The sequence below is a fragment of the Cyprinus carpio genome, chromosome A3, assembly GCF_018340385.1.
Source record: "Cyprinus carpio isolate SPL01 chromosome A3, ASM1834038v1, whole genome shotgun sequence".
In the NCBI taxonomy this organism is placed as follows: Eukaryota; Metazoa; Chordata; class Actinopteri; order Cypriniformes; family Cyprinidae; genus Cyprinus; species Cyprinus carpio.
The window spans coordinates 6,677,937-6,702,372 of NC_056574.1; the positions used below are offsets into that span (position 1 = coordinate 6,677,937).

General features: G+C 36.1%; 1 protein-coding gene across 7 annotated transcripts in view; it reads right to left on the reverse strand.

The window, feature by feature from the left end:
- Positions 1–24,436, reverse strand: part of LOC109059819 (RNA binding protein fox-1 homolog 3-like) — a 258,292-nt gene that overhangs the window by 88,336 nt on the left and 145,520 nt on the right. The window contains exon 1 of one of the 7 annotated variants that reach the window (XM_042734580.1): positions 17,573–17,876. The exons of the other annotated variants lie outside the window; for them this stretch is intronic. Coding sequence (XP_042590514.1) covers positions 17,573–17,590 — 18 coding nt within the window. The 5' untranslated portion in view covers positions 17,591–17,876. Of the gene's footprint in view, positions 1–17,572; positions 17,877–24,436 lie in introns of those variants that run through there. 7 annotated transcript variants of the gene reach the window in all.

Consider the following 24,436-nt stretch of genomic DNA (forward strand, 5'->3'; position numbering starts at 1 on the left):
CAGCGGAGGAAGAGAACATGAAAAGTGAGCAGGCAAACAGCCAGACGTCCACTCACAGAGGAGCAGAGAGATGAGACGGAGGATCCTGTTCGCTCACTCCCAAAAGACTCGTGTTGGGACTACAGGACGAATCCTGCTGTACTCTGAGCGCCAGCGTGGCCTACTCACTAGTCCAGTTTCATCCGATACAGACTGTGTCAAAGCCTCACAGCAATAAACGGGAAAATAACAGAACCAATGATGCAAACTCCATCAAATATGAGACAAATCCAAGTTCTGCAGAAGACTACAGTGTCATTATTCAGCTCAGTAAGTGTGTTGATGTTGCAAAATTCATCAACATCGACACTAAAGAGGGAAGAGCACTTGAAGTGAGACGTACACCACCAGTCGGACACAGTCGACTGAACTTATGCTTCAAAACCTTTTGATCAAAAGGGCTTCCGTTTGAATGCTTCACATGAGTTTTGGAGACACATAATGGTAACATTTTACAATAAGGTCCCATTAGTTTTTTACTAATGTATGAACTAACATGAACAGTACATTTATTACAGTATTTATTGTTAGTTCATGTTAATTCACAGTGCATTAACTAATGTTAACAAGCACGACTTTTTGATTTTAATAAATGTTGAAATTAATATTATTAATAAATGCTGTAGATATATTGTTCATTCTTAGGTCATGTTAACTAAAGTATTTAACTTATGTTCCCCAATGAACATTATTGTAAAGTTTTTCCCAAATAATAATGCTATTTCATCACAAAGCTTTTCATATTTACTTTTACTTTTTGACTATTGTTCTACAGATCTATAAATGCGTAAATATGTAATAAAGTTGTCAATACGTCCATACTGTATGTTTTAGCATCTATTCAAACCTACAAAAATTACATATCGTGTATGTTTTGTACTTGTAAATATTACATATTAATTCTGTACCAATAAAAAAAATATTTTATTTTTTGACTGTTATTTTGCAGATCCATAAATATGTTTCTTTAGCTGTATGGAAATACATAATAGTTTTTGATGTTGTCACTACATCCATATTGTATGCTTCATCTATCCAAAAGTACAAAAACATTTTTTCTTTTTTTTTTTAGATCTGTAAAATAAATATTATGTAACTATTAAGTAACAAACTGGATATTTAAATCTGGGAAAGTTATCTTGAAACAATCAGTATAGTACAGGGTTTCCAAGCACTTAGGGACTGTGGGTTGATGAACAGCTAATAAATTAATGCACACTTTCTGTGTGCGCTTCATTAGCAAAAACATAAATATGCCACTATGTAAGAAAAATTATTCTACTTCTATTCTCTGAATGTATGAGAGCAACTCAGGGTTTGAAATCCCAGGTAAGATATAAAGAAAATTACACGATTGATAAACTGAATACTATAGTTTTGTTTTGACGTTTGGAGTGATTACATTTAGCTTTGCTTTAGCGACTGAAATCTGGAGTCATTATATTTAGCTTCATATATAAATGGTGCAAGTCTATAGTACGTGCTCATTAACATTAGAGAGTGTGTGTGTGTGTCCATTTGTAGCAGATGGTTTCTCATCCATCTGCTCTCAGACACACCCTGAGACACATCACTACACAACAGAAACTATATACCCTCTATATCATCTCTCTCTCTGTCCATTAGGACACTGAAGCAGCCCAGCACGCATTCCCTCACTGAGCCGCCGTGTGTGTGTGTGTGTGTGTGTGTGTGTGTGTGTGTGTGTGTGTGTGTGTGTGTGTGTGTGTGTAAACTACAGTCACTCAGAGTGTTTGTTCATGGTTGAGAAGGAAGACCAGACATCTGCTTTATTCTGCTGTATGGAGTACAAGAAAAGTAAAAGAAAACAACAGAAGATTTACTCCGTAAGACACATAAACACATACAATACAGCACAGAAACATCTGTTTTAAAACAGTTATTTATATACTATGAAAATGAACAAAAGATAGATAGATACTGTAGATGATAGAGGTAGGTAGGTAGGGATGGATGGTAGGATGGATAGATAGATAGTCTGTATATCCACACACATTCAGCACAAACACACTTTATTTTGCCATCAACTCATGCTTTAATGTCTCAAACACTAATGTCAGCCACTATTTTTAGAAGTTATTTCCTCCTTATGGGTATGATACGTCAAAATTTAATGTGCAACAAGGTAAGAAGTAACTGGTTTGAAACGAGCCATATTGTGCTGGAGAGACACAGCCGACAGGAAGATTCAGGACAGCTGAAGATCTGAGTGATTTAGAGGAAACACACACACACACACACACACACACACACACACACACACACACACACACACACACACACACACACTTTCTCTCACCCAGATGTGTCTGTGTTTCTGGATCTGAGTGAACATCCTCCTGCAAAGACCTGACTGTCATCATGCAGCAGCATCATCATGAAAAAACCCCCACAAACACCACTGAGTTCACCATCAGCTCATATATGAACACTTGTTCTGCTCGGTGTTCTGACATACATCAGATCTGCACAGATGTATGTGCTCATACATTACATCCAAATATCATAAGAGAGAGAGAGTTATGCAAAACACCATCTGTCTTTCTGTCTGTCTGTCTGTCTATCTATCCATCCATCCATATGTCTGTCTGTCTATCTGTCTGTCTGTCTGTCTATCCCAACTGAAATAAAATAGTGATAAAAATACTAAAACAAAAATCAGTTAAACCTAAATACAAAACAAATAATAAAAACTTTAAAAAGCACAAAAGAAAGTGATTAAAACTCAAACTAAAATTAAAAAGAAAACTGAAAATATAAAAATAAAAGCTCATTAAAATATTAATTGTGTTCACATTAAATACTAATAAATACCACAACAGTATAAACATAATACTAAAATAACATCTAAATAGTTGTTATATCTATTTATACTAAAATAAATCAATGGTAACACTTTGCAATAAGGTCTCATTTGTTGTCATTATTCACTTACCCCCATGTCGTTCCAAACCCGTAAAAGCTTTGTTCGTCATTCTGACGATGCTTTTAATGATTTTCTGGATTTTGTGGACCTTGACACTGTTATTTACTTGGCAGTCTATGGGAGCCTACCGGTTTTCATCCAAAATATCTTAAATTGTATTCTGAAGACGAACAAAGCTTTTACGGGTTTGGAACGACATGGGGGTAAGTGAATAATGACAACATTTTCATTTTGTGGTGGAGTAACCCTTTAACTAATATAATGTTAACAAATAAGACCTTATTGTAAATTGTTACCGAATCTAAATTTACAAGCACAAAACAAATTTTTTTACATTTTTATTTATGCTAAAACATACAATTTAGACGTATTTCAAGAGTTTAAAACGTACAAATCGCAATGTATTTTTAGCTAAAAAAACGTATAAATGGTTACACTTTATTTCGATAGTCCACTTTAGACATTCTACTAACGATAAGTAACTTTGTAACTACATGTCAACTACATGTCAACTCTACTAACTCTCAGAGTAGACTGTTAGGGTAGGTTTAGGGTTAGTGCTAGGGGTAGGTTTTAGGGTTAGTATAAGTTGACAATAAGTTGACAAAGAAAGTGTTAGAAGATATTAAGTGAAGTGACATACAGCCAAGTATGGGGACCCATACTCAGAATTTGTGCTCTGCATTTAACCCATCCAAAGTGCACACACACAGCAGTGAACACACACACACCATGAACACACACCCGGAGGAGTGGGCAGTCATTTATGCTGCGGCGCCCGGGGAGCAGTTGGGGGTTCGGTGCCTTGCTCAAGGGCACCTAAGTCGTGGTATTGAAGGTGAAGAGAGCACTGTACATTCACTCCCCCACCTACAATTCCTGCCGGCCCGAGACTCGAACTCACAACCCTTGGATTGCGAGTCCGACTCTCTAACCATTAGGCCACGACTTCCCCCAGATGGTGTAGTAACAGCAGATAGTCTACTAATACTCTACTAACTGCTAGTTGACATGTAGTTGCAAAGTTACTTACTGTTAGTAGAATGTCGAAAGTGGACTATCGAAATAAAGTGTTACCGTAAAAAATATTTACGTATCTTTTGTAACAAGATATTCGTATCAATGCATTTTTATAATTTTATTAATAAGCGATTTAGATTTTTAGACCCCTTAACCTACCCTCAAACCTAAACCAATCATTTATTTATTGCAAAAATATCAAAAGCAGTACCAAAAGTAATCCAAATGACGATGTGTTGCAGCCTCAGTCCTCTCTGGTAGAATACTGTAGGTTTGTGTAAGGTGCAGAGCAGAATTTATGTTGCGCATCATTCAAACACACCTCACCAGAAACACGGCATGTCGCAATCTGTGACGAATGCAGACGAGAGCCAGTGAGCATTCGATAGGGGTGCACGATATATATCGGCCGATGATTAATGCAGTTGATAACAAGGTAATTGAAATGACAACTAATAATAAAAGTAATGCTGCGATTTCAATAGGCCTATTCATATGGATTTCTTTTTAGGTGTCATCAATATGTCAGTTTTGTAGGTTTAAATGCTGAAAACACGCAAGTATTTGTACGTTTAGATGCTAAAAATACGTCAATATTGTAAGTTTTGGTGCCTGTAAAAACGTAAGTAAATGTACGTTTTATAGAACCACATTTTACGTAAAATACATATGAATTAGCATGAGATCACGTTGCAGAATCAGCTGTAATTCAAGACACACAAAAAAGTGATAAGATGTTTTAAATATCAGCAGCTTGTAGTTTGCGAAGCTCTTCAGGGATGCGACACGCTGTTTATTAAAGCACTATAAATACACCTTGTATAAATCTTCATACAGACCAACTCCAAATCCCATCCGTTAAAGTCCTAGCGTAAAAAAAAACACCACATGAAGCGTGCTGTAAAAAATAACACACTCCCTCTGTGACCTCCTGCTCTCCGCCACAACACACACATTCATCTCCGGCTAGGACACGGCTCTTGATTAGCACCATAAACTCTCCAAAAATTGGTCAATATCCCATAACACTAATGTCACTCTGTGCTCACATTTTACAGCCCTTTCACGTGTGCGTGCATGGTCAGTGCAGCACCGCAGGGCTTTACTGGCCCCCGGCCTCACCATATAAAGCAAATTAAACAGCTTTACGACCTTTAATGGTGAAGCGCTTCTGAAGGAAAACACTGAAGCTGATATAACTTCATACATCTCATACAGCCTTATCATTCACACTCACAGAGATTAATCGAGTCAAACAGGAAAAACAACCTTTGATATTTTCTTTCAACTTTTGAGATAAAAGACTGATGCACTGTGAAAATAAACTGTAACTCAAAAATTCATATTCAGCTAAAAAAAAAAAAGAAAAGAATAAAAAAGCACTTATTAATGAAAACTACAAACTAAATCAACTCATACTTTGACATCACACAGATGAAGTCTACATACAAAAATACAGCTTTGATTGCAGGAATAAATTACATTTTACAATATATTCAAATAGAAAACAGTTATTTCAAATTGTAATAATATTTCACAATTTTACTGTTTTTACTGTATTTTTGATATTTTAAATTTTTTTTGGTTTTAATGTGTTTTTTTTTTCAAAAACATAAAAACAGTACCAACCACAAACTTTTGAAAGTTGTATATATTACTTATTCATATTACGTAATATTTGTATTTATTTTTTTGTGCCAAAAAAGTATAAAACATTGTAAAAAGCGGGTTAATCATAATTCAAGTCAGTATATTTTTGAAGAGTTCAGAACCTTTCTCAAGAAATTTGTCTGCTTTTAAACAGGTTTAAAGCTTCTGCGTTGATTATCAAACGACCATCAGAGAACAAACATTTCTAATTGTTACTAATGATACTCTCTTACATGGAAACACAAATACACACATTCACTGATACTGATAGATGCATAATTAAATCTAGGGACAGTTTCAGTGAAAACAGGAAACAGTGATGGTTGAATCCATATCGCAGCCGCATCAGTAGATCTCTCTCTACTGAGAACTCAAACACTAGAAGACTAAGACATGCACTGAAAATGCTGACCGCAGTAAAGTCTCAGAAACTAGTTAAAGACACATAAGTCGAGATGAAACTGGACTTCTGAATATTAAACCACTGAATTGCTATTTCTTATTCAATGCAGGAAGCTGGAGTTTGTCCTCTTGTTAAATAGTCAGTTTCCTTTAGTTTGTTATAGCCATAAACCGTTAAGATGATGATCTGTTTATCTGGTCTATGCTAATTAGCCAAATAAAAAACGGCAATCAAAATGATTAAATTCTGCATTATTGTGCCACTGGCAACTTTCCACATTGATTGGTAAAATATAAACATCCCACCGCAAGGATAATTATGATAACTTAGCTTTATATTTGTTTAACACTTTTGTGTGTGTGTGTTTTTTTTAATAATTTTGGCTGTTAATGCAAACAGCATACATTTGGTCAAAAATTTATATTTTATTGTAATTTTAACACCACCCCTATAAATCAATTTTACTCGGTATAAAAAAAATTAAAAATGTTACACTCAGGACTTTAAAATGTCCCCATGAAATCCATCAAAACAGCTACAGTATATTTAATTACAATGCAATTTAAGCATAAAATCATGCATTCTTTGTTAACAGGCATTCATTCTGTTGGCAAACAGAACCCCCCCCCCCCCCCCCCCCCCCCAGTCTCCCCCTCCCCCGACACTGTCTGACACTGCAAAAAAATAATAATGCATCTCAAAATAAATGTTGTTGATAATCTTTCCAAGTCATATACAAGACTGTGGTAAGTAATTCAATAAAATCTTATCATTTAGTATATGATTTTTTTTTTTTTTACTATTATTATTATTTTGTATTTTCATTAAAAAAAAAAAAAAAAATCTCATTTTCCATATACTAAATGCTAAGAATTTAGTATATGAATTTATTTATTAAAAACAGTGGCATTACATACATTTTCACAAGGGTTAAAATCATGAATACAAATGAATAAATATTTGGTAGTTATGATCAGAATACAGTATATATAATAATTTTAAGGTTTTTTTTTGTTTGTTTGTTTTTTTTTACATGGGACATTTGTCCTCCTAGGAGCTGTGAGTAACTGACTCTCATTGGTTAATTTTATATATCAGACATTGGTGTCTGTTATATTTTGACTGCCACTGCTTTTTGTGCACGTGCTAAAATCACTATAACACATTATAATAAATCAGTGCCAATGAATCAAATGTGGGTCGATGTTATCGGTCCCTTCGGAGGGCCGAGTGCTGGGCTGCTCTCAACATTAATGGCTCTACACCAAGATGGCGGACAGCGATTAATATGACGACTGGCAGACTCTCTCTCTCGGTGTATAGATCGGTCCGGCCCGCTGCGGTTCGCCGGATGCACGAGAATCTAATGATGGCAGGTGCAATCGCAGAGGTGAATTTCTGCACACAACTCCAATGTGATTTCCCCTGAGCGGCCGTCGCTCTCGGTGGACGCGTGTATGAAAATCTCGCAGTGAGAAATTGCTGTTAGTGGTTAATCAATATGAGGCAGGTGCGGCAGCTGAGATGTGGGCAGAGCTGCCGGTCAAAACACAATCCTACTCTAATCTCATTCCACTCACATCCTGAAGGGAGAAATTACCAACAAGAAGCAATATGTTAAAAATTCAGACAATTAATGGTGTTTAACCTCTGCGCCTGGAACTGTACTGGAATCTAGCTGATTTTCCTAATGACACGCTGCTCTGGTCAGGACAGATGAGAAGTGTGTTCAGATCACATCCTCTGGGAATCACCTCCGCTTGACCTGGAATCTCTTACTCATGTAATCCCAGATCTCATTCACATATTGATAATAACTGATAGACATTCAAGAGCAGTTATTGACGTTAAACCCACTGTTACGGACGGACGGACGGATGGATGGATGGACGGACAGACAGACAGACAGACAGACAGACAGATAGATAGATAGTTAGATAGAAGGACGGACGGACAGATAGAAGGACAGACAGACAGATAGATGGACAGACAGACAGACAGACAGACAGACAGATAGATAGATAGATAGATAGATAGATAGATAGATAGATAGATAGATAGATAGATAGATAGATAGATAGATAGATAGAAGGACGGACGGACGGACAGATAGAAGGACAGACAGACAGATAGACGGACAGACAGACAGATAGATGGATAGACAGACAGATAGATAGACAGACAGATAGATAGATGGACAGACAGACAGACAGACAGACAGAGAGATAGATGGACAGACAGACAGACAGACAGACAGATAGATAGACAGACGGACAGACAGACAGAGAGATAGATGGACAGACAGACAGACAGACAGATAGATAGATAGACGGACAGACAGACAGATAGACAGACAGACAGACAGACAGACAGATAGATAGATAGATAGATAGATAGATAGATAGATAGATAGATAGACACAGAGCAATTTTTAAGACTTTTTCTGTCTCTCTCTCTCTCTCTCTCTCTCTCTCTCTCCCCCTGTTGGAGTGGATGTTGGGAAGGGTTTGTGTTTGAGAGCGGTTTGCTGTCGTGCGTGGTTTCTATCTTCTTTTTTCTGTATGTGTTTTTTTTCTTTTTTTCTTTTTTCTTTTTGCTTTGTACAGTTTGCTGTGTGTAAAATTTAATATTGGGTTAAATTTAGTAGCGTGCCGTGCTTTTGCACGGTCCGTCTAGGAATGGCGTCCACAGGTGGAAGAACGCCATTATCTCTGCGTCATGGTTTCAGGTGTGTGCCAGAGTCTAACGCTACAGTTGAGGATGTACTGTTGGCGGTCGGTGAGCAGATAGGCTATGAAAATATAGTTTCGGCTTCGAGAATGAATAAAGCCGTAGTTGTGTTTCTTAAAACGGAATCGTTGGTTAATAAGGTAATTGAAAATGGTCTGTGGGTGAAAGAAATTTTTTATTACCGTCACTCCGCTGTTTGCACCAGCAACAAAAGTGATTATATCAAACGTCCCTCCGTTCATTGAAAACGAAGTCATAGTGAGAGAACTTGTGAGATTCGGAAAAGTTGTAAGTGAGGTCAAAGCGGTTTCTTTAGGATGTAAAAATCTTGCGCTCAAACATGTAATATCTTTTAGGAGACACGTGTCCAATAAATTATTATCCGGATAAATTATTGGATGTATCGTTTAGGGTGAAAGATGGTGATAGCTCGTACATGATTTTTGCAAGTACGGAGAGTTTACGCTGTTTTGAGTGCCGGGAATACGGCCACAAAAGAGACTCGTGCCCTCAAAAGAAAATTTTGGACCAAGCTAGGATAAGTGAGACGGAAGAAACATTGGTGTGTAAAGATGTGGAGGTGAATCAGAAGACAGGAGAGGAAACATCAGGCTCGGAGGAGGGTCCTGTGGCTGTGGCTGAGACGAATAAAGACAATGGATTTGAGGTGAGTGAGAGCGTTGTGAGTAACCTAAAGTACGTTGACAATGAAAAGCCAAGTTGTAGCGGTGTAAATGGTACTGCACATGTAAAAGAGAAGTTCGTAGATAGTGATGTAGGCTTACACGTCAGTGGGCAGCTGTCCGCGACTATAGAGGAGGAGGAGGAGGAGGATGTTGAAGTCATGATGCAGAGTCAGGATGATATGAAGGATGATGAGAGCTTGTCAGATTTGTTAGATCTCTATAAAGCTGATGATGATTTGTACTCTGTGGAACAGATAAATGCTTTCTTGGATGAGACTAAAGGGAAAAAGGGTAGAGATAGGAGATTTCTTCCCTGATAAGGAAAAGTTTGTTGCTTCTGTAGTGTGGGCACGTAAAACGTACAATCATACTGTGTTATCCCAACAGAAACGCTATAGGCTTAAGAAGTACATAACGACGATTAGACAGGATAGAAAGAATGTGAATGAAAGAAGAGTTCGAGGTAAAGCTAAATAGACAGTATGGCTTTATACATGCTTTTGTGTGTGTTTTTTCTTCTTTCCTGCTTTTCTTTCTATTCTTTCTTTTTCATGGAGTATCTCAAAATAGGTTCTCTTAATGTGAATGGTTTGAGGGATAGGAAAAAGCAGGCTTTAGTTTCAGAATACTTTAATATTAAGAATATTGCAGTAGGTTTTCTTCAAGAAACCCATAGTAATGCGAGTAACGAGTCTGAATGGGGTTTGTGGTGGAAGGGAGAATATGTTTTAAGTCACGGCTCTAATGTTAGTGCAGGAGTTGCGATTCTTTTTAATCCAACTTTAAAAATAAAAATTGTATCTACATATGATATAGAACCTGGAAGACTACTTTTAGTAAGAGTTGAAATACAAAATTTTCTTTTTTCTTTTTGTTAATATATATGCTCCTAATGGGGGAACAGAAAGGGTTCTTTTATTCGAGAAATTAGGTCGTGTTTTTAAAAACTCTTAGTTTAGGAGATATAATTATAATGGCAGGAGACTGGAACTGCACCTTGAATTTTAATATAGATAGAAATGCTGAAGAACCTCACCAGAAATCAGCCTGTGTATTATCTAATATGGTAAAAATTTTAAATCTTGAAGATATTTGGAGAATGAAAAACCCATTGCTTAAACAATACACTTTGGGTAAAAGTCACAGATGGTAGAGTTCATGCTGCTAGATTGGATCGTTTTTATATTTCTCGCGATTCAAGAAACCGAGTGGGTAATGTTAATATTATTCCAAATATAATTTCAGATCACAAAATGATAACAATGGACTTTGTCATGTTGAAAGAAAGTAAAAGGAGTTTGTATTGGTATTTTAATAATAAGCTTTTACAAGATAATGTTTTTTGTGAGAATTTTAAATTGTTTTGGGAAATATGGCGAAAGCAAAAAGGAAAATTATGGTGATATTAAATAATGGTGGGACATTGGAAAAGTGCAAATTAGAGTTTTCTGTCAGCAATACTCATCTTATTCAAAAAGGACATTAAAGATCAGAATACAAGACTTGGAGAATGAGATTTCTGACATAGAAGAAAAAATGATGGCGAGGAATGGACTTCAATTGGAAACTGCCCTTTCTGAGAAAAAGCTTCAGTTGAATAATTTATTGTATGATAAAGTGAAAGCTGCCCTTGTTAGGGCACGTTTTATCCAAAAAGAGGGACATTGATGGACCTACAAAATACTTCTTCAATTTAGAACGAAAGAATAATCAAGGAAAATTGATGGTTGGTTTAAAAAAAGATGATGGTGTTGTTACTTATGATTCTTATGAAATGAGAAGAATTGCTGTTGATTTCTACTCTGATTTATATGCCGATAATGTCACAGATTCTAATTGTAGAGATGAATTATTTTCATGCCTTAAAAAGTTGACGCCTGAACAACAGGAGGTTATTGATTTACCAGTTACTTTTCAAGAAGTGTCAAAAGCTGTACATGATTTATCATCTGAGAAAAGCTCCAGGTCTTGATGGGTTTCCATCTGAATTTTATAGACATTTCTGGAATGTGATTGGAAAAGATTATTTTGAAATGCTTTTAAGTTCAATACAGACTGGGTCTTTACCTAAGAGTTGTAAACAGGGCAGTGTTGTCTTTGTTACCGAAGAAAGGTGATTTGTATTGTTTGAAGAATTGGAGACCTGTTGCATTAATGTGTATAGATTATAAAATCTTTTCGAAATGTATTGCCAATAGATTAAATAATTATATGAGTGTTTTAATCATGAAAGAACAATCATATTGTGTAAAGGGGCGATGTATTAAAGATAACCTTTTTTTAATGAGAGATGTAATAGATTATGCAATGTGCAAGGATTATGATTTGGGTTTAATATCTCTTGATCAAGAGAAGGCGTTCGACAGAGTTGAACATGCTTATTTGTTTGATTTACTTAAGGCTTATGGTTTTGGAAATGGTTTTATCTCATGGGTTAATTTATTGTATAATGAAGCTGAATGTATGGTCAAAATTGATGGTGGATTAAGTGTTCCTATTAAAGTAAAAAGAGGAATAAGGCAAGGGTGCCCTCTTTCAGGGCAACTCTATAGCCTTGTAATTGAACCACTATTGTGTAAATTGAGAGAACAGTTGACAGGTTTACACATTGAGGGGTCAAATATTTTAAATAATGTGAAATTATCCGCTTATGCTGATGACATAACTGTAATAATTAGAAACAGTGAAGATATTAAAATAGTTTTAGAAAATTTTAAATGTTATGGAAGAGCATCATCAGCAAAAATAAATTGGACAAAAAGTGAAGCCTTATGGTGTGGTTCAGAAAGATCTAATGTCCCACAGCTGCCAAATAATGTCACTTGGAGAAAAGATGGTTTTAAGTTTTTAGGAGTGTTTTTTAGGTTCTAAGGTTTATAAGGAAAAGAACTGGGAAGGATTACTGGTAAAAAGTGCGTCTCCGGTTATCCAATTGGAAATGGTTAATTCCTCAGCTCTCCTACAGGGGTAGGGTCCTGATAGTCAATAATCTTGTTGCTTCAACATTGTGGCATAAAATGGCTGTATTGGACCCCCCTGCTGCTGTCATAAAGGACATTCAGAAATGTCTTGTTGACTTCTTTTTGGACCGGTCAGCACTGGCTGAGACCTACTGTACTCTACCTACCTCTGAATGAAGGGGGGCAAGGATTAATTGATATTGGCTGTAGGATTGCTGCTTTTAGACTACAAGCTGCCCAGAGACTTCTGTATGGGAAAGACGTTAGCTGGGCTCATGTGGCTTGTGGTCTTTTGAGGAGAGGAGGACAACTGGGTTTAGACCGACAATTGTTTTTAATAAATTTAAATGATACTGTATTAGTTGAAATAACTCCTTTTTATAAGTCCGTTCTAAAATCATGGAAAGCTTTGAAAGTTGTACGAGAAGAAGGAATTGTAAGAGGATCATGGATTAAAGAAGAACCTCTTCTTTATAATCCTGCTTTACCTATAAACATCTTGAACTCTCATTCAATGCAAGATGCTATGGTGAAGGCCCAGTTTATAAAAGTTTCTCATCTTTGGACTAAGAGTGAATGGATGTCTTCAAAGGATATGGCAGCAAAGCTTGGCATTAAATCACTTCGTTTTGCTGAAAGATTAAGGACTGAATTCTTATCTGTAATACCATCAACATTTACAGAGTTATTGAAAGACGAGGCAAACAAAACCACAATATATTAATGAGATGGTTGAATTTCCAAATTTAGGGGTAAGTGCAGCTGTGGAGACAAGGGGCAGGAGATGAAGGAAAGCTGTTGAGTTTTAAAACTCCAGAGCTTAATTTGTTTGCTGATATAGGAAAGAGAGCGTTGTATTATACTTGTGTAAAAGTAATGCATTATGAGTCTTTAAAAGATGTTTTAGACTCTAAATGGCAAGGGATAGATGGGTTAGATGGATCACCTAAAGGTAGTTGGAGGACTCTGTATAAACGTCCTATTGATAAGAGAACCGGTGATCTCCAGTGGCGTATAATACACGGAATAATAGCTACTAATAGACGCAGGGCACATATTGATCCAACTGTAAGGGATGAATGTCCTTTTTGTTTTGAACATGAAGATATGTATCATTTATTTTTGCAGTGTGAAAAGATTGAAGCCAATGTTTTTATTGTTGGAAGATTGGAGTAAAAATTTGAATTTTGAATTTACTTTAAACGGGTTTATTTATGGCCCGAAGTATAAATATCAAAATAGAAAAACTGATGTCTTAATTAATTTTTTATATGGTCAAGCAAAGTTAGCTATATGGCTAACAAGGAAAGAAAGGATGAATGGGGGTGTTTCTACTGATGTTAACATGACTTTAAAAAGGACTTTTATCTGCCCGGCTAACTGTTGAGTTTTACATATTATAAAATGGTTGGAGATCTTGATGTTTTTAAAACTTACTTGGGCTTTGAATGCGGTTTTATGTGATTTAGAAGATGGAAATTTACACATGAATGTATGAGATTTTTTGTATGTTGATGTAAATTTATGTATTTTGTAAATACTGTTTTATTGGTAATGTTATAATTGTTAAAATAAAGAAAAACTAAAGTCTCTCTCTCTCTCTTTCTTTTATTACCATCATCCGTTGCTCCTCAGTAAAGCCTCTGTTCTTGTCAATTATTCATCACATTCAGAGCAGGACACAAACACCACAGAACCCCCCCCCCCCAACACCCCCCGCCCCCCTTTTGCTGCGGAGGGTTTGAGCCCCTCAGAGCCTCTGCTGGCCCTGCATACACTCGTCTGTGTGTGTGTGTGAGAGAGAGAGAGAGAGAGAGAGAGAGAGAGAGAACAGCAGGGGACAGAGAGCCCAAGGTGTTGCCCTCAAACTGAACATCTGTTTCCTAAATAAATATTCTAATGAGAAGCGAACACGCTCAAGTCCCATACTGCACTGCAGTGCTGCCGGCTCCCCAGAGACAGATGGAGAGACAGGTAACACCGCACACCTGTACACCCTTCACCGTTGCGTCTCTCACTACACCCTCAATCAGATTATTTTACTTCAACCATCGAAAATCATGTGCAGCCGGAAGCTGGACACAGTTTTGGACATGTAAGAATAAAAATAAAGTGATGAAAACTGAAAAAAAAAAAAAAAAACACAAACAGAAGTCAGAGAATGATTCAATGATCAAAACATGTGGCACAAATGATGATGTTCTTATAATAGAACTCATTCTGTGTCCAGATTTCATTTATATCATCTGAAACAAACACACATCGTTTCTGAAACATCAAAACATTCAAATCTTCAGCCTTCTACTTTTAGATAATGATTTTAAACACAGTTGGTTTCTTACAAAACTATTGATTGTTTTTAATGACTTAAATTCAACTTATTTATTGATTAGAGGAGAAAAACTAACAACAAAACTATGTAAATGAAATTATGATCAACATCCAGGTATTATGGGAGTTTGATTACATCTCTAAAACTAACTATGAGCAGTAAAAGTGATGTCTGACTTGTATAACACTAATAAAGCATTTTTATAAAGTAAGTAGCAAAAAAAAAAAAAAAAAGGAAAGTGGAAGAAAAAGATTCTCTGGGTCAAAAAAAAAGGAATACAAGATTTGACTATTTGTGTTGCTTGTGTTTTCATTGCATCAATGCATTTAAAATCAATAGACTAAATCAATAAAGCTTTGTGTGAAAGCCAAATGTTTTTAAAATAATGATCAGTCCATCATTTAGCAGTCTGAACATGGATTTGATTATAAAGTGCCAGTCATTACAGAAAGTGTGCCACATTTTGTGACGACAATGCAATTCAGAAACAGGATTTCTACATTTTCTGAGGAAAATGTCAGTGGTGCATTAAATGTGAAAAAAGCTGTGAAAAAGGAGCATCTGATCACTTAATAAACCTCAACGAGACACATGATTTGAGCAATCATTCAAACGCTGCAGGGCGACACACAAACTCAACTTTAATACTGAGTGCTAGAGGTTTGATCACATCACAAACACTGATAGTGAAAGTGAAAGTCGTGACATTTGTCAAGTATGGTAACCCATACTCGAAATTGGTGCTCTGCATTTAACCCATCCAAGTGCACACACACAGCAGTGAGAAGTGAACACACCGTGAACACACATTCAGCAAGTGGGGCAGCTATATCCAGCGCCCCAGGGGAGCAACTGGGGGTTCAGGGCCTTGCTCAAGGGCACTTCAGCCATGGGTATTGAGGGCAAACGGAAGAGAGCGCTGTTCTATTCCTCACTTCCACGGCTTCACACCTGACTCCCCCTGCCATCCTGCCAGCACCGAGACTCGAACCTGCGACCTTCAGGTTACAAATCCAAGTCTCTAACCATTAGGCCACAGCTGCCCCAGTAATAATAGTTAGTAAAGTAATAATAGATAGTGAGTAATAATAGCAATACTTGATTTAAACACCACTCAAAGTCTTGCATTTAGTAACTAGTATCTAAAACGCTGAATGCATCAACCACAAAAACTGTAATTCTCCTCTACGCACACACAATCTCCCTCATTCTGGGTCCAAATGAAAGAGCTGAACTGCAGTGAAGAGTGTGACGAGTCAGAATCAGTGTACAGGATTTATAGAAAAACCCTGTTAAACATGCAGCACAGAGGCTGAACACACTATAAAATACTGCGCAGAAGGTTTACGGGACGATTCAGCTGATTCAGCAAACACACACATGGTCAGCGCTCATGTTTATCTCACACAGTCACATACTCCAGCCCACTCTACAGAAGCTACAGCAAAATTAACTCGTTTGAAGCTCGCTGAGACAGAATGAAATACATCTGAGAAATACGACAGCTCTATTGAACTCAGAGATGAACTCGCTGATTCTACAACTCTAACACAGAAACGCACTCTTGGATGAGTGAGAAATCAGATCAGAGCTCTTTAGGATCTCAGTTGTGTCTCCTACACAGCAACGAGAACGAAAAGAGATCAAATAGAGACATCTGCTGAATTCTTCCAAGCCCCCTATTCTCACATATGTCTACACTAGAGTTTCAGAGGAGACTAATATTTCCCTAAATCATCTATTGAAAAGAAAAACCACAAAGGAGATCTCGTTGAGGTCTCAAATGTTTCTTCAAGAAAGCATTGAGACTTAATGGAGAGCGAATGGTCGCCTTCACAGATCTCATGTCTCCTCTAGAGTTTCAGAAGAGATCTTTGGAGAAATATCTGAATACCAAGAAACAAACTTAAGTTCCTGAGATACAAAAGAGCAACATTAGAGTAATAACATTTCACCAAATTGCCCGTAGAACAGAAAAATCACAAACAAGGTCTCACTGATGTCTCAAAGGTTTCTCCAAGACATCAACAAGTCTGAAAAAGTCTCGTCTAGAGCTTCAGAAGAGATTTAAAATTTTAACCTCTTTAGATTGTGGCAGATAACGCTGAGTCCAAGAAACACATGAAGCTCCCTGAGCTATGAAAGAGCAATCTCTGAGCAATAATCACAAAGGAGATCTCACTGAGGTCTCAAATGTTTCTACCAGACATCACTGAGTTCGAACGGAGATCAAACGGAGTCGTCTTTGATTTTAGGAGAAACATGAGATAATGTTGATACCAAAATAAATAGAGCTAAGAAAGCAATCTATGAGCGATACTACTTTCCTAATTTACCTATAAAAAGAAAAATCACAAACGAGATCTCTTTGAGGTCTCAGTTGTTTCTCCAAGATTTAATTGAGATCAACCGGAGTTGCCTGCTTCCTAGATTTCATGTATAGTTATACAAAAGAAATCTCAATAACATCTCAAACTGTGTTCAGATCCCAAACTCTCCGATCAAAAGTCCAAGATCTCAATATGAACTCAAACATTTCTCACCAAACGATTTAAGACCCTCTCCACATTCGTTTTAGCTCTGTACTCTGACTGAATGACTCGTTTAGGTCTGTTTTTGTCTCCTGATAAAATTTAGGCAACGTTGAACTCCATGAAGTCTCCTGAGCACTAAACGAGCCTCTTCTGAGTAATAGAGTTCATTATAAACTCTCTGTCCAGAGCGGATGAGAAGCGAGTAGTTCACAGTTGATCAAACACGAGTAACACAAGCGCAGTGTACGTGAATATCATGCATCATACTCACCCAAAAGTACATCATCATTTCAGCCACAAAAACCCTCTACAGATATTTCTCTCTCTGTCTCTATCAGTTCAGGACAGCTGGATTCTCCTCCCGGCTCCTCCACACTTCCCTCCTCACGTCTCCTCCTAGACGGCGCTTCTGACTTTTCTGATGTTTGGAGGTCTAGAAGTCAGCCGTTTCTCAGGAAACACCACGAGGAGCGACGTCAGTGTGCCTGATACTCTTTTACTCCTTCCTTTGCTCTCATCTCACAGCAGCTTTACTTTAAGACTGAACCAGGATCACAGCAGCCTCCAGCGGGGAGAGAGAGAGCGAGAGTGAGCGAGCGAGGGGTTTTCTCTGATGACAGTATTGATGGCGGATGTGAGTGAACAGGCTCTACCCACAATCCTCTCAAGATACGCCATACGAAACCCGACAACCACCATAAGCAAACAACATAAAAAACAGAAGAACATGGAAAGATGGAGGACGGAGCTGTGATTCTTTCTCTGTCAAGCGTTTGTATGTCATTAAAACAGTGAACCGTCTGTATGTATCTCACATACGTGCTGGAAACTACCATGTCAGGCACATGTTTTACCTTATATGAAAATATATTTTCAGAGACAATATTTAATATTTTAAGTCTATTTAGGGCAATTATGAATTTTAATAAAAAATTTCACACACACACAGACACAGACACAGACACACAGACACACACACACACAGACACACACACAGACACACACACACACACACACACACACACACACACACACAGTATTTCCACCACTGTAATGAACAAAAATATTCAACATTTTATATTTTGCATATATTTTGTAATAAAATTAATATAATGGCCATTAGGATTTGTTTGCATTGTGACATTTTCATGACAATTTAGCACATTTAACCCACATTTTTATTAAATGTAATGCAAAAATGTATTCCCATTACTATAATATGAAGAAAAAAAAAAAAAAAAAAAAAAAATATATATATATATATATATATATATATATATATATATAATATATATATATATATATATATATATATATCCCATAAATGTAGTTTAAACATAAAATAAAATAAAAAACTTTCTATTACTGTGAACAAAATCATACATTTGATATATTTTACACAAAAGAATCATGGCATTGTTTTCATGACAACATTTAATGCAAACTTTAATGTTAAAAAAAAAATATCTAATATATATATATAATATCTTATATTTTGCAAGAAAATTGACTTAAGGGCCATAAAGGTTTTTTTTTTTTTTTTTTTTTTTTTTGTATTGCAACATTATTTTCATGACAATTAAGCATATTTAACACTAATTTATATAAACAGTAAAGAACAAACCATTGTCATTACATGTGAGCAACAAAATATCATCTAAATTATAAGCAATTATACATAATGGCTGTATTTGTATTGCCTTTATGCCAACAGTAACAAAAACAGTTGAAAAAAACTGTACAGACCTAAAATGAATACAAGCATTGAAAATAATAAGAATTAATGCAGAATCAGCTTGAAGAATAATTGGAAAAAGGAAAACTGATTAATTTCAATAAAGAGATTTTGCATGAAAATGTGTTTAAATGTCACAATGCAAAAAAAAAAAAAAAAAAAATGTAAAAATTTTTTTTTTTTTAAATCTTAATGATCTCCAAAACAGTATTTTTTTTCCCTTCAGATTGTTGGGATGAAATGTGACCTACTGTAGATGTGTTATCATCCAGATCGGTCAGTTCAATCTCTTTCTTTAAAGAGAAACAGAGAGAGAGTGAGTGAGAGGAGACACTGTAGTATCACTGCTGCGTCAGCACATCTTAAAAACAGGTCATCAACAATATCTGCCTACAGGACACACTTTCAAAATGAACCCGACAAACCACAGAGAGAGAGACAGAGAGAGAGAGAGAGAGAGAGAGAGAGAGAGAGAGAGAGAGAGACGCTGGCCGTCTCCTCACACACACTGTAATATCATCTGACTTCACCACTGCTCATCTTCTTTAAGCCATTATCTTATTTAATTGAATTTTTATCTGTGGTCATTTTTTTTCCTCTCTAGTATCTCTCTTAGACCTCTGAGGAATATTATTAGAAATGATAATTAGACTACAAGAGGAAAAAAACAAAAAAAGACAAATGTAACCGATACATTCAGTCCAGATCTGCACTCGTCTCAGTTTCTCTCTCTCTCTCTCTCTCTGTCTCACTGCTGCTGTGAATAAGCATGATAAATGCGTTGTCCAGGAAAACTAAAGGATTCACATCTGTGATCTGACTGAAGCCAAATCTAGACAAGCTGATTCTTTCACTCTTCTCTGATTCCCTGAATTTCTAACTCTAGTTTGATTCTGTAATTTGATTAATTGATTCTTTAATATCCATCTCTGAGACTAGTCCGAATCTCTGACTCTAGTTTGATTCTACGAATTTAGCTTGATTCTTTGACTCTAATTCTTCCGACTATGATTCTCTTTTTCTGTTTTGGTTCTCTAATTTGATTCTCTAAATGAAATCTGACACTAATTCAAATTCTTTTCAAATCCATTTCTTTTACTATGAATCTCTTACTCTAGTCTGATTCTTTGACTCCAGTTTGACTCTCTATGATTCTTCTTTAACTCTGATTCTCTGTCTGCAGTTTGAATTTCAAGTTTGATTCTGATTCTCTATTCTGAATCTCCTACACTCATTTGATTCTTAAACTCCAGTTTTTTTTTTTTATTTTATTTTTTTATTCCAGTTCTTTTGACTCTGATTCTGTCACTAGTCTGATTCTTTGATTCTGATTCTCTGTCTCTTCTGGTTTGATTCTCTTATCTGAATCTCTGACAGTAGTCTGATTCTTTGATTCCGATTCTCTAACCTAAACCTCTGACACTAGTCAGACTAGTCTGATTCTTTGACTCTGATTCTCTGTCTCTGGTTTGATTCTCTAATCTGAATCTCTGACTCCAGCCTGACTGCAGTGTGGTTTTCAGACTCTAATCTGATTCTACAGCAGTTGTCTGATTCAGACAGAACAATAAAAAAGCACTGATGTTGAACGAGCATTCATCCAGCTCTAAATCGATTCACATGAACACTGACTGTTGGAGAGTCATTTGCTCAGTGAGTAACAGGTGATGATCTCTCACAATCACCAGCTGCAACTTTACCAACTGCACCTGTTGTTTCTCTCAGGCTCAACAAACAGCATCACAAATACATCATATTGACACACACACACAAATCCACGTTAAACTGAATCCCGAAAGCATATTTACCCTCAACACACACACACCTGCTCCTCCGCGGCACTCGGACTGTGATTGAATGCTGAGGGAAGAGTGATGTCATCAAGTCAAGCACAAATCCACCTGTTCATATCAATCATAGACACACAAATCAGTCACACTAGATCAACACACACACACACACACACACACACACACACACACACACACACACACACACACTGAGCGCACCTCTCACCCGCGTGCTGAAGAGAGGAAGTCCTAATCACTACAGGTGATCTGTCAGGAGCCTCTCAAACACTGATTTACACATACACCACTTGACCACAAAACACACAGAGAGACAAGTGATATTTAATCAATTATCTGTGTTTTATTGAAATATCAACTTTGTCTCAGATGTTTCTCCTAAAAACCTTTCAGAAAACATAAATGTGCTTCTTATTCTTGCTATTTCTCTCTGTATAAATGATATGTGCTGACTTTATTGGGTTATAACACATCTAGGTTAACTTTCACCACAAACTGTGAAGGAAAAACACAAAATTATTAATAAAATAAAGCCTATTTTTGAGACCAATTAAAATTTCTCACATTGATTTTCATACAAAATCTTACCTCAAGACATTGAAGGTTTCTTTTTTTTTTTTTTTTACAGTGGGCATAAAGGCAATACAAACCAGGATCTAGCAAATTCACTATATTAGTGAGCACATTTGGCTTTCACAAGTGCACACACACACACACACAGAGAGAAACACATGCTTGTGCTGACAGCACATGTATTATTTAAGAGCAAAATGGCTAATGCAGAGGTGCTGGTGCCATTCGCCAAGAGTCTGGATGGATGGATGGATGGATACAGTGGGGGAAATATTTATTTGACCCCCTGCTGATTTTGTAAGTTTGCTCACTTACAAAGAAATGAAGGTTCTGTCATTTCTATGGTAGGTTTATTTTAACATATAGAGACAGAATACCACCAAAAAAATCCAGAAAAAACACATTATATAAAAGTTAGAAATTGATTTTCATTTCAGTGAGTGAAATAAGTATTTGATCCCCAAGCAAAACATGGCTTAGTACTTGGTGCAGAAACCCTTGTTGGCACACACAGAGGTAAGACTTTTTTTTGTAGTTGGTCACCAGGATTGCACACATGTCAGGAGGGATCTTGGTCCACTCCTCTTTACAGATCCCCTTTAAATCCTCTTTAAATGAGAAGTATTATTATTATTTCTTTCACAAGTCCATACAAATGTAGAAGAGGAACACTTGAAGACATGACGATCAAATCAAAAGTAAAAGTGACACTGAAAGGCGATGTGACACAAAGACAGAGATGTTACAGGCCTCAGGAAGCTTTCTGAACACATTACTGCTCTCCCATCATCACAAAACAAATTATTTCTTATATTTTCCTGTTCTATGGACACAACATAAAACGAAATTGCTGCAAATTGTATCATTTAGGGATAACGTAAATATATAAAGTCACATTTTTGAGAAATAACATCAAAATCAGGGTTTTAAGTCACACTTATGAAGAAAGAGGGGCTTTGTAATCCGTTTTTGAGCTCAGTCTTTCACAAACACTTTGACTTATAAAACCCAGCACCTCGACTTCTGGAGATTATGAAAATCTGGCAAATGAGCACAGAATCATCCACTGAGAGTCAGAAAATGAAGTGATTTATCATCTTACTGAGATTCCTAAGCTGATAAAAAATAAAAACTTGCAGTGATGTACATACATAGAGAGAGAGAGAATCAGACTGTAATTTCATTAGGATTTTCATTTGTACATTACAGCTCATCTCACTATAGCGAGCGAAAACACAAATAACTCAGCTGAGACTGTGTGTGTGTGTGTGTGTTAGTGTAGCAGAGAACGGTTCATTCACTCGATGGCACGCATTATTACACCTGCAATGAACCTATTCTCTCGTCCTTCACTCTCTGCTTCCCTCTTTCACTAAAAAATAAATAAATAAAAAAAAATACATAAATAATAAAAAAACAAGAATAAAAGGAAACAAGTAAGGAAACATTGTCTACTACTACTACCGCATATATTTTAATATTTCTCTCACTGTTTAAATTTAATCACAAAAACACTCATTAGTTCACATGCATAATGCAAAGCACCATGGGAGGGATGCCTATATGTCATAAATAATTATTATTTTGATGTTTAGCACCATAATCACTATCTAATCTAATCTAATCTAGATACAAATTCTAAGGAATAAATAATTAAATACATAAATGTTATGTCCTCTAAAATATATAAATCTATATATTTTTTTTAATATATTAAAATGAATAGAACTGAACTGGACGCAGCACATGGGTGTTTGTGTCTGGTGGTGATGAACTGATCAGGGCTCTTGTTTACCAATCAATGACCCTCCTCCAGATTAATTGAGATGCAGCGCATTGATTTTCGGCCGTCTCTCTTTGTCCCGATGAGCAGAGGTGGAGCAAGGCCTGCTGCCAGGCTGATCTGGAGGGTCTCGTGCTCACACTCACACTACAGGGGTCTTCATTTTATTTAAAAACAAACAACAACAACAAACAAAGAATAATAATCCTACAGTAATATTGATGTGGTTCCTTTAAATAAAGAAATACATTTTATGCAAATCTAAAATAAATAAGGATGGAAGGATAGACAAATGAGTGAATGAATCAATGAGTCAATCAATCAATCAATCAATCAGTCAATCAATCAATCAATCAATCAGTCAATCAGTCAATCAATCAACAAATGATTTTGTTACGCTATTGGATGCAATAAATTCAAAAGATAGTTTTTTTTTTTAGTTTTATTTATATACTATTACAGTTTTATTAATATTTTAAATCAATTTATATATTCATATTTTGTTTTCATTTGTAAAATATATCTAAAATATGTATGTTTGTGTGTGTGTGTGTGGTGTGTATATGTGTGTGTGTGTATATGTATGTGTGTGTGTATATATATATATATATATATATATATATATATATATATAATATATATATATATATATACAATTTTAAATGACCTTTAAGGTTTATCTACTTCTAAAAACCTTTATAATGTATAACAACATTAATTCATAATTCTTATTTCATGTTTCCTCTAAACCCTACCACTAGAGTGCTGTGGAAAATGATCAAAACTTTCTATCTCTATTATATTTTGTCACTGTTATTATTTTTTTAAATCAATGCTACTGGTCTTTACGTCCATTTGTGGGTTTTACAAATATATAACCAATAAAAAGCATTCAAAAGAGCTTGTGACTAAACCTCGTAAAGCCATTGGATCCTCAAACGGTCAGCAAATCCTCGTAAGTCCACCCGCCTCCATTCAGTGTAATAGAAATATCATGAGCTTTTCACCTCGACAAGAAATCTCATCACATTTTAATATCTTTAATATCTTTTTAAAGATCTTGTCACACCCCTGAAGTGTGTATACACACACACACACACACACACACACACACACACACACACACATTAATGTTATGGGAGGTTACTCTGCAGGACACCTGACTGAACTTGACGGGAACTGACTTCATACACAAGCCTACATACACTCACCTAAAGGATTATTAGGAACACCATA